General features: G+C 36.7%; 1 protein-coding gene across 2 annotated transcripts in view; it reads left to right on the forward strand.

Annotated features, from left to right (window-relative positions):
• Window positions 1–4,186: 4,186 nt before the first annotated feature.
• Window positions 4,187–12,475, forward strand: part of LOC310740286 (multidrug resistance-associated protein 1-like) — a 44,192-nt gene continuing 35,903 nt past the window's right edge. The window contains exon 1 of one of the 2 annotated variants that reach the window (XM_083566827.1): window positions 4,187–4,424. In XM_083566827.1, coding sequence (XP_083422953.1) covers window positions 4,383–4,424 — 42 coding nt within the window. In that variant the 5' untranslated portion in view covers window positions 4,187–4,382. The remainder of the gene's footprint in view (window positions 4,425–12,475) is intronic. The other variant, XM_083566828.1, reaches the window with a different exon arrangement.

Below are 12,475 nucleotides of genomic sequence, written 5' to 3' on the forward strand. Positions count from 1 at the left end.
AGAGGTAGATATTGCATCGGGATGAATCAGCCAAATCCAAAGAGAGCAAAGGGACAGGAGCACTTGTCGCTGAAAGTCTTTAGGTGTGAAGTTTACCGTCCTGTTTAGGACCTTCACATGCCTGCGACTGAGCAGAATCTGAAGTGACAGGACTCTCCGAATTCTGGCCTTTCAGTCTTGGGAATTTCACTGAGAGATTTTGTTTCAGATGTTGGCTTCGGTATTGGAACATGTTGTTGTGACTTCACTAACAAACATAAAGACATGGATGTGAGTCAGACTTGTTACACAGGCAGCATTCAACCTCTTATTATTTTCATTGAAAGCTTCGGATCCTGTCGCTACGTGATCCAGCACCCCCACACCATATGCAGAAAAACCCCCCCACCTCCACCTCCACCTCCACCTAACCTTTTCATTTTTCATATCCTGCTCATTCACCCACCAACATTCTCTCCCTTTTCTTTACCATTTATTCAAGTATTTTCAGAAAGATGTTTCATTTTTAATAGCCCTTAAAAAGTATATATGAAAATAAACCTAATCAGCAGGATTTTAATGCAACTCATCAGACAGAACACTGTTTTTTCACAAAGTAATATTTTCCAGATGTTCATGTGATCGTGACTCAGGGACACTGCGACTACACAATATTCCTGAGGAAACGATTGAGCTGCCAGGAAGAAGCTTTTGAACACATTGTATAAATATTTTTGGGGTCAGGAAATAGGCTGAAATTAAAAGCTTAAGAAAAAGGAAAAAAATCTGCCATCTGCCAATTTTTGCCATTAAGTACTCATTCACTGTTTGATCTGAAATTTCCTTTACTGTATACGTAAAGGAATAAAACAGGGTGGTGTAATTCAGCCAAATGCAGAGTAGCAATATGAAATATATATTCATATAATATGAGTTTACAAGAACATCACATTAGTTTCATTCCTTCTGACTGCTTAGCAGATTTTACTTATTAAAAAAACAAAAATCATACTTTTTATCAATTTATAGTTACATTAAATGTAGTAGAACATTCTTGATACTAATTAATTTTTTTTTGTGAGTATGACGTAGTGAAATGCTTTATTTTAACGACTGTCCAACATGTGATAGAAATAGAATATAAGAAGTAAAATAAATATAAAGAAAATAATACCATGTAAAAGTATAAAAAATATAATATAGTATTCAATTATAAAAAAAATTTTAGATTTATATAATATGCGTATGGATACGACAGTGATATTGACAGTAATCCAGATTTAAAGTTTTCCAGTGTGATTGTCATGTCATTGTTCATGGGCTGATATAAAATTGACACTGAGGTTTTTTTGGTCATTTGTGCAAAAAAAGGAAAAGGTCCTTAAAATCTTTAAAACTGCTTAAAAAAATTCTCATGGCTTTTAAACAGTGGGAAACCGCTGACACTGAGTCCGTCACGTATTTGAGTAAATATACTTCGTTACTCTACTGTCATTTTCTGGCTACGTTCTAGTTTTACTGATAAGCTTTTCAAAAACTTTTTCAATAATAACATTTATGATTCAATCTATGTAACCTTTTAATCCACTATATTTTAATGGACGATGATCACCTCTGTCAAAAACGTCATTAAGGCTGAACTCTTCCTGACCCACATTTTCAGTCCAAAAAAAGCTTAAATAAATTCCAAACACTTCAAAAATCAGCTTTTGCTGAAGTTAAATATAAATGTCTGAACCTGAGAGCTGCATCACATCAAGAGGAGGTTTTACTAATGAACTAATCAGAGGAGGAAAGTAATAAAGTACAAATAGTTTGTTACTGTATTTAAGTAGGTTTTTCTGGGACACCACTTCACTAACTTTTCACTTTTAATATTTTTTCCACAAATATCTGTACTTTCTAATTCTTACATTTTCAAAACAGATTTGTTACTTTAGTTTTAATCCATTTGGTGACATGATCAATATTTTTTCTCCTAAAGGCTCTGGCATGGAGAAGCTGGTGGTGGATCTGTGATGATCACAAATGTTGAGCTCAGTAGCTCCTAGTTTTATAACCATAAAGACTGTAGAAGTCTGTAAGAACGTTACTTTTAATCTTATACTTCAGTACTCATGTTAGTTCTCACTCTCCAGTGTTCTGTATTGTTGAAAGATTTATGATCAAACTCTTGATGTCACCCAAATGAGGATGGGTTCCCCTTTTGAGTCTGGTTCCTCTCAGGGTTTCTTAAACACACACCATTCACCTTCACTGTTGATTTGTGTAAATCTGCTTTGAGACAATGTCTGTTGTGAAAAGCGCAATAGAAATAAACTTGACTTGACTTGACTTGACTTCTCATTGTGCCGTTTTCGGTCCATCAAACTGTTTCTTTTCATTGTGCGGCTTTTTCGATCTACCACTGCTGTAGCATTTCCTGGCTTTCAAACACCACAGACATAGGCTAGTTTATGAAGTTAATTATGAGCAAGACAGAAGGTAACAAGAAGTCTGGGGTTAATGTGGATGAGACAGAGGGAGTCAGCGATGTAAACATGACTGAGAACAGAGACATTCCTGATCACCTGATCATCATTATCTTTTCTCTGCTCTCTGATATATCATCCAGCACGTCGGTACTCTCCCAACCAGCGAGCATGGCAAATTTTGCTCTCATGATTCCCAAGACATGGAATCTTCAGCGTACAACCTGTTGACACGTTAACTTTCTGACGAGTTCTCAACCGTTAATGACTCAAATTTTGCATCATTTCATATGACATCAGCATTTGCTAGACACCCTTATTCCAAGCAAATGACATTATCTCATTTATACTGCTGACCAGTTGAGGGTTAAGGGAGCCTGGTATTGCTGCGATTTGAGCTCACAACTTTCTAACAAGAAGCCTAATGTTTTAGCCAATGAGCGATGACTTCTAATAGTCTGCATTGGATTTATTTCTGTGCTTTCTTGGGCTGGTTTGATAAATATAAATGTTACACAAATGTTTTTCTACTGTATTGGATTCAAAAACATTTGTTAATCCATTAATTTTAGTCCAAAAGTTAGAATGTTCACAAACAGACATATACTAAATATAATATATAATATAAACATTCTATGACGATTATTTGTAGCAATTTTTAAGTTGGCTTTCATGTATCTTCCACTAAAGAGCGTGTGCCCACTCTGCCAGACAATTGTTGCAGTAATGGTTGACCTTCTGTAAGTAACTCTCTTCTCCACATACGATCTCTGGGGACCATTAGGCTTCTTGGCTAGCTCTGGAAGTGGTAGCGTAATGGTTAAAGTGCTGGGTTACTGATCAAAAGGTTGGGGGTTCAAGCCCTGGTATCACCAAGCTGCCACTCTTGAGGCCCTCGAGCAAGGTCTTAAACCCTCTGTACTCCAGGGATACTGTATCCTGCACTCTGACCCCCAGCTTCCTAACATCACTGGGATATGTGACAAATATAAAGCACTGTTTCTTTCTTTCGCTAAGGTTCTTCTCCTTTCATTGTTGTTCCACAGTTGACATGCCACTATGATCCTGGAAACCTTCCCCACATCTGTGCTTCAACCCAACCCTGTCTTTGACCTCATGGTTTGTTTTTTTCGCTCTGATCTGCAATTTTTTATGGCATCACACCTTTTATAGTCCAAATAGTTTCCCAATTTGCCACGAGTGGAATCCAATCAAAGTGTAGAAACATCACAAAGACAATCTTGGAAAATGATATGAAAATAAATAAATAAATAAATAAAATAAAATAAATAAAAATGTCACAAAATGTATTTTTTTCGCCATGCCATCAAAAATTATTATGAACTAAAATAAAATTCAGCAGTTCACTTGCATTGCATCTACAAAAAAAAGCCAAACACAAAAAGAAAAACAATAACAGACAGCTGAAGTGCCACCTATTGGTTAAAAATTACATTCATTTGTACAGGATATAATTTTTACAGAAAATTTGACATACAGAAAAATAAGATCCTTTAAATCCATGATTTCTAACTAAACAGTTTATTTAGAGTGTATAGAGTTTATGGTGAAGGTCATGTTTCTTTTTTAAAGGTTTGTTGGGTGTGTGTTGGTGTGGTGTCGCTTCTGGCAGGGAAAAGTGAGAATGATAGGTTGAATGAAGTTCTGGCACCCTCCCTTCAGAGAGAGAGAGAGAGAGAGAGAGAGAGAGAGAGAGAGAGAGAGAGAGAGAGAGAGAGAGAGAGAGAGAGAGAGAGAGAGAGAGAGAGAGAGAGAGAGAGTTAATATACAGGCTGCCACCACACTAACCTGCACTCAGACTGCACTCTATCTAATGTGTGTGTGGTAAAGTAAAACTGGGACCGGTCCTCAGACAGAGAGGTGAACACTGGGGGAATTGGAGAAGAGTGCACAGGAAGGGAAGGAGTCTGGATGGATAAGCTCTGCAATGACAGTGGCCTGGACCCACTCTGGGTGAGAGACATTACAGAGAGAAACATTACTAAAGCTGCATTAAATCTGTTTAGGGAAAATGGATATACTCTGTGGATGTGGGTTTTGCATTGTTTATTGCACAAAAGTCTCATAAAAGTTGATTCTTTTTGTTCAATGCAAGTGTCCCAGAGCTTAACAAATGTCCAAATTCAACCAAAAAAATTGTCTCATTTGTTAAATCGGTGGATATGTGGATATCGACAGTATATTTGGGTAAACTAGGATTCTTACTTAATATAATTAGATGAAAGAATGAATGAACCCTCAGGGTTTTTTTTTCTTGGTTTGATCCTAAACTGAGGTTCTGGTTCATCTCACATCTGTGTGAATTTCCATTGGATTAAACTAGGATGCTTACTTAATATAATTGGATGAATGAATGAATGAACGAATGAAGTGTTCATTATTTTTTCAAAGTTTTAATTTTTCTCACCTTCAGGGTTTTTGGTGTTGTTTGATCCTGTAGTCCAGTTCTGGTTCACCTCACATCTGTGTGGATTTATATGGGCTTAAATTAGGATGCTTACTTACAGTTTTTCTCAGTTGCTTTGGAGCGTTTCTTCACCAGACAATAGATTACTTCCAAAAGTCGGTACTTTTCTCAAAATTCTTAGTTCATCTCTTAAAAGTATGTCCTTGTTTTGTCATTGTTCACAAACAAGATCGTCAAAATGTTTAGTCATGTTGTCAATCACAGTCTGATCAAAGCAACGGGAAATTGCTTTTATTATGTGCACATTATGTGGAGGTTGAACAAGTTAGTCCCCTGGTGGTCTAGTGGTTAGGATGCGGTGCTCTCACCGCTGCAGCCCCGGGTTCGATCCCGGTCAGGGAACCAGCCATTAGAGTTGAACAAGCCAGTGCATTCTTAGTACCGGTCCCAAACCGGATAAATGGTAGGGTTGTGTTAGGAAGGGCATCCAGTGTAAAACATGTGCCAAATCAAACATGTGGATCATGAATACGGATGATCTGCTGTGGCGCCCCCTAATGGGAAAAGCCGAAAGAAAGTTTATGTGGAGGTTGAACAAGTAGTTTTGAGAATTTAAGTTCTGATCTGAGAAATGCTCCAAAGCAACTGAGAGTGATTGCAATATAATGGAATGAATGAATGGTTTATTATCACAACTTCATTTTTTTAGTTTGATCCTGAACTCCTCTTTGAAGGGTTAAATTATCTCACCTTTTTTTCTGTTATTTTAATTAATTTTAATTAACATAATGACTAACATAATTGGATTATGTTACAGTAATTATGTTAATTAAGATTAAGATTTAAGATTAATGATTTATTGATGACAGCTTCAAAAACTCTGGCATTCTCTGATCAGTTTCACAAGATCATCACCTGAATTGGTTTTCAGGTCACAGGTTTGCTTCGTCAAGAGCTAATTTGAGACAATTCTTGCCTTCTGAATGTGGTTTAGACCATCAGTTGTCTTGTGCAGAATAAAAGGTGAGTAAAAAGTCATTAGCCCTGTTAGTGTTAATACATCTACTGTACAAATCCATATTATGGCAAGATACACTCAGTTAATGAATAAGAAAAGATCCATCATTACTTTAAAGAATTAAAAAAATCTCAAGGGTTTTAATTGTATTTTAAGAGTAAAAATGTATGAAGACTGAATTTAAAGAATGCTATACATTTAGAAAAGAATTGATGAATTTTGACAATTAATATAATGTACTTCTGGATGTACTTTTATTTTGGAAAGGACGTGAGCAAGTGGGTGCTTTTGGGTGTGCAGAGGAGCGCAAGGGTTCCAGAGAAATGTAGTAAAGTATGAGAAAGAAGGTGTTTGTGAATGTTATCAGAGAAATAATCTCGCTTTGGGGTGTTTTCACATATAGTTCGTTTTAAAAGAATCAAACCCAGTTCACTTAAAGTGAACCAGAAAGTGATCTAAGCAAATGTGACCTCAGTCCCTTTCGTGTTCACAATATAAAAGACTCAAAAGAGAACCCAGTTCTCTTTTTGGTCCTCTTTAGTATTGAAGTGATCTCAGACCCTTTCGTGTTCACACCTCAACCTCATAAGAACTCAGAATTCTGTGCAGCAATGGATTTTGGGTATTCAAAATGGCACAAGAGCTTGCACCCAAAATTTTATTCAAATTGTCGTAGAACGGACAGGAATCCTTGATTTCAGCAGACTCCCCACTTCGACGCATTTTATCACGTATGCTCATGTACTTCTGTCGTAGTTTTTTCACTTTTATGCGACATTGTAGTGCTGTTCTGTTGTAGCCCCTTTCCTTCAGTTTTTGGCAAAACAGAAGAAATACTTTTATGTTTTTATGTGTTGAGAATAGTTGGCGTTTAATGCCACCCTCTTTCCGAATATCAATAGGTGCACAGCTTTCTTCATAAGACCACACGACTCTGCGACCTGCCATGTCGAAAAGTTTTGTGTTTCAGCAGTGACCAACATGGCTGCAGGTATGGCAAGCCTCCAGGGACATTTGGCAAACGAAAGGCAAAGCGGACCGGGACCTCATTGCTTTCACATGTCACAAACAAATCGAACCACAAACGGACCTACAAACAAACCGTACTCAGACCACCTCTGGAGGTGGTCTGAGTACGGTTCACTTCTGGGTCCTTTTAAGGGGTCTGAGATCACTTGGATTGTTCACATATACACACTGAACCGCTCTGAGAGCGTGTTTAGGGCTCAAATGAACTAGGTGTGAAAACACCCTTAATATCCATGCACAACTTTTACAGTATCTCCAAGTGCATTCTCCAAAACCATCAAATCTTATGATAAAGCAGGCATTCAAGAGGACCGTCCCAGCAAAAGGAAGACCAAGAGCTACCTCTGCTGCAGAGGATAAGCTTAGTAGAATTACCGGCCTCAGAAACTGCCGATTTATAAAAATGCATCTCAGAGTTTGAATAACAGACATATTTCCACATCCACTGTTCAGAGGAGGCAGAGTGAGTCAGGCGTTAATGTTCGAATTGCGGCAAAGAAACCATTACTTTGGAAGAACAGCAAACTGAAGAGATTTTCTTTGGCCAAGAAACACAAGGAATAAACATTAGATCCTGTCCTTTGGTTTTAAGTCCAAATTTGAGATTTTTGGTTTTAATCGCCATGTCTTTGTTAGACGTCCCGAGGTCTTGGAATGTGTAGTTCCCACTGTGAAGCATGGTGGAGGAGCTGTGATAGTGTGGAGGTGCTTTGCTGGTGACACTGTTGGTGAGTTAGTCAAAACTAGGAGCACACTTGGCACAGAGCTGGTTTTCCCTTAGTTAATTTGTTTTCCAACAGGACAATGACCTCAAACACACCTCTAGTTTATGTAAGAGCTATTTGTCTAAGAAGGAGAGTGATGGAGGGCTGCATCAAATGACCTGGCCTCCACAATCACCCGATCTTAATCCAGCTCAGATTGTTTGGAAGGAGTTGGAATGGAGAGTAGAGAAAAAGCAGCACACAAGAACACCTCTAGGCACTCCTCAAGATTGTTGGAAACCATTCCAGGTGACAAGCTCATGAAGCTGAGAGAACGCCAAGAGTGTGCAAAACTGTCATCATAGCAAAAGGTGGATAATTTAAAGATTCAAAAACTGTTAAACATATCCTGGGTTATTTAACACGTATTTGTTTAATCAGAATAAGATATAGCTTTATTACAAAGTATGTTTACACACACAAGGAAATTGACTTGGCGACAGGATACATAATTCCATACGTGTTCTTTCATACTTTGAACACACTGAAGAAGAAGGTGTGTAAAATTAGAATAAAATAGACTGTCACATATACATTAGAGCACAGTAAAATTCTTTCTTCGCATATCCCAGCTTGTCAGAAACTGGGGTCAGAGTGCAGAGTCAGATATGATACAGCGCCCCTGAAGCACAGAGGGTTAAGCGTCTTGCAAAAGTGCCCCAAAAGTGGCAGCTTGGCAATACCCGGGTTTGAAACCCCAACCCTCCGTTCAGTAGCCCAGCACCTTAATCATTGAGATACCACTACTTTGGACTGGTCCTGTATATTAGTCATGAAATTTAAGTAGAAAAGACTCACTGTTATTTAGTTATGTTATTTTTTTAGGCAAAACATGTTCGTTGAGGTTCTTTTCCAGCAACAAAATAAACATTTAGTCTTTTGCAGGTTTTGCCTGATTATATTCGCCATAATAACTCAAAATAATAAGTATTTTAAGAGCTCACCTTTACACTAATATATCTTCAGTTCTACATAAAATCAGCAGTAATTTCTACAATAATGAAATTATTTTGACAACACTGACTTAATAATGAATTCCCTGTTGTTATGTAAAAAAAAAAAAAATCATGTACACAGGCTTCTCTTTTTTTCTTCTGTTTTCTGTATATATTTCTGCATATGTACAGTAAACATAAATGTAAAGTTTATATGTATATATGGGCACATATTGAAATGTACATATGCGTGTATAGGTGTAGATGCACGTGTGTTTACATATAATTGTATTCAGTTATATAATGTCTGCCGTACATTTGATGGTAATGTTAATGTTTCTTTTTTATTGAAATTAAATAAATAATGAATTCCCCACAGCTATCAATAGGACTAATTTATTAGTTTATAGATATTATTTTGGACGATAATACTAGCACATCATTTCCTAGTTCTTATAAAAGCATACGGCTTTATAACCATAGTATTTCATACTTATATATAGCAAGTTTCCCTATTTATTGTATTATATTACATTCTTAAGATTACATATAATCAAAGTATTTTTATATACTTTTAATTTATAGCATATTTTACATATTTTAGCGTATTTTTCTTGTTTGGTCGGACTTTAAAATATAAGATTATAATTATTATAACACAGAAAGTAAACCAGGCATCACTTTTTTTGAAAATCGGTAGGCAATACAAGGTACATCTAAGGATCTACATTTTTTTTTTTCATTAATTAAAAACAGGATGTTAAATACAAATCAAAATATGAGCTAGAAAACTTTTGGAATCATTTCAGTATGTTCGGAAGCAATATATCAATCTAATATATTTTTTAATCTAATATAACTTTTGTTTGAGAACACTTTTTGATTCCACAGGGAAATTGTTTATTTTTTCACGTATCACTGTCAGAATCTGGGTCAGCTATGTTACAGTGCCTCTGGAGCACAGAGGGTTATAAGGGCCTTGCTCAAGGGCCCCAAGAGTGGCAGCTTGACGATCGGGGCTTGAACTCCTGACCTTCCGATCAATAACTCAGAGCTTTAAACACTGAGCTTTCAGTTCCCAAAGTCTCCCTTTCTGTAATAGTAATGGGGTGTTTTATTGATATGGTAGATAAAAAATACATAAAAAAAACAGACAAAATGAAGAAAAAAAAAAAGGACAGGACAAGTAGACTCACAACAGTGCTCAAAGAACATTACTGGACTATTGTGTAATGACTTTGTGAGATGTGTGTGATTGACAGACAGACAGATAAAATATAAATAAAAAATATACAGTATATACGTATATACACGTTATATTTATTATAATATAAATGTTAGATTTAGTGTAATACTGTTTTGCAGTGTGTGTGTGTGTGTGTGTGTGTGTGTGTGTGTGTGTGTGTGTGTGTGTGTGTGTGTGTGTGTGTGTGTGTGTGTGTTATTCCAGTAAATTAGAAGCTCTTTTCACTGTTAAAGCAGTGAGTCATGAAACCTTTCCACTGATTTACTATGAGAGAATCTCCAACACACACACACACACACACACACACACACACACACACACACACACACACACACACACACACACACACACACACACAGAGGCCTTTTTTGTTAATTTTATCTAGCAAATATACTCTTTGCAGACCAGCAGATGGGCTCGGCTAGGGCCATTTTCCATTACTGTAAGTTACATAGTTAAATGATAATAAAGGTTTTCTCTTTAAGAGGTAATTAAAAGAAAGTCCCATTATTACGCACAATTTTGTACAATAATCAGGGGCTCAACTTTCCTAAAACCATTGTTAGGAGTAGCTTCATCATCTCCTTTGAATCCTTAAAAAGTAATTAAATGTTTGACCTTTTGGATGCTTAGGATTATGAATTTAAGCCAAAAAAAACATCAATGGAGCATCAGAAATCCTGCTTTTGATTGTTTTTTTGTTTTGGTTTTTGAAGGGGGATGTGGTAGGTCAGTTGCTAAGGCTTTGGGTTAATGATTGGAAGGTGATAAGTTCAAGCCCCAGTATTGCCAAGCTGCTGCTCTTGGGCCCTTGAACAAGGCCCTTAACGTTCTGTGCTCCAGGAGCTCTGACCCCAGCTTCCTAACATCACTGGCAATGGTTGTTCAAAGTTCATCCATACCTGTTACGGATCTGCATCTCCATAATTGAGGCAGATGTGATTCGAATCTTGATGCATATCTAATGATTATATGAAAGATTTGACATATGAAGCAGATATCAATGTGATGAGATACGATTCACCCCTGTTACGCTGCAGTGCGATCCGATTTCTGTTCGACGCAATGCGATTTAATGCAACACAATTGCAATAAGGTAAATAGAGTTCGCTTCTGTTTAGACAGACAGCAAATTAATTTCCTTATGTGCCTTCTGACTTCTTACACATGGTCATTTTACAAACTGGCCTTTGTAGTGCAAAAGTTAGGAAGATGCAAGATGCAAGGAAAAGATGCAGCTCTACCTCTGCCATGTTAATCTGAATTCTATGTAAGAGAACGTGCTTGAAAAACTGTCGCAATCTACGCATAACTTATCGTTCAGTTTCTAAATAATTAATGTATAGTGCACTTACTAATAATTACGCAAATATGTTAAAAGTTATGCCTCGCGATACAACTTTTATCCGATGCACACTTTTTGAATCGATGCATCACATTGTTAACTTTTATGCCGACACACCAATGCAAATAATAATAATAAATTAAATTGTATTAAATTGAATCCCTAATACCTGTGACGGCCAGCCAATGAGCCAGGGAACAGATTCACATATTGTTAACTAGCTATTTAGGTTTAGCTAACGTAAATAACCTAGATTATTTAATATGAATATAAGGTACATATGGAAAAGGTTTAGCCACAAAGTTATAGTTTTTTTTTATTATTTGAATAATTTCATTATGGTAATTATTAGAAATTCTCCACACACAGTTATGTAGCTAAGCCTTTTAGCATTATACACACCCACTATTACTGTATACTTTGTGCATCTGAGGCAAAATGCTGTATATGTGGCTACACCAGAAGTACAAGAAGGTGTCTCTGTCATGGTTGACTGTCATGCTGGCTAAGTGTGTGTGTGTGTGTGTGTTTGCTTGGTGTGTTCTTTAGCTGTCACTAGGTTTCTGCACATGTCAGCAAAACTGGAAGTGCTGGAAAAGAGGGAACTTTTCACTCTGTACTGATTATTTTCAAATAAACACACTTACTATTCACACACTATTTTCTAGTTTAGAGATATTGGACTGAACAGCATGTTTACAGTTTTTTTCTCAGTCGCTTTTTAGCTTTTCTCAGAGCAGATATGAAATTCTCAAAACTACTTGTTCAACCTCCACACCATATCGTCACTTGTGCACATCAACAAAGCGGTTTCTCGCCGCTTTGAACAAATTACGAATGCTTTGGTACATTCATTTAATTGATTGTGTACAATTTTCAATTGTTATTGTAATGTGTTGATCAAAATGTATTAATATGTTTCTCACCTGAATAGTTTTAACCCCCAAAACATCTCGGCATCAGTTCAAGTCAATGGATGAAAAATAGCTAAACCAGTTGTTATCATCTGTCAAACTTAAATTTCTATTAAACTTTTTTTTGTAAATATGCCGTAAATTTCACTAATGAAGGTGAGTGTTGGCATCAGATGGACCAATGATCAACAAGTTCTCTAAAACAGGTCATACTTGAATATTGTGAACCTTCACTTGGTGGCAGACAGAGTAGAAATGCAGAATTACAATTTCTGAACGTGGAGGTACAACCAGGAAATGAACAAACACTAGTACAGTACAGCAAAAGTGTGAATCCTGTCCGGTC

This window comes from Silurus aristotelis (assembly GCF_946808225.1).
Source record: "Silurus aristotelis genome assembly, chromosome: 17".
In the NCBI taxonomy this organism is placed as follows: domain Eukaryota; kingdom Metazoa; phylum Chordata; class Actinopteri; order Siluriformes; family Siluridae; genus Silurus; species Silurus aristotelis.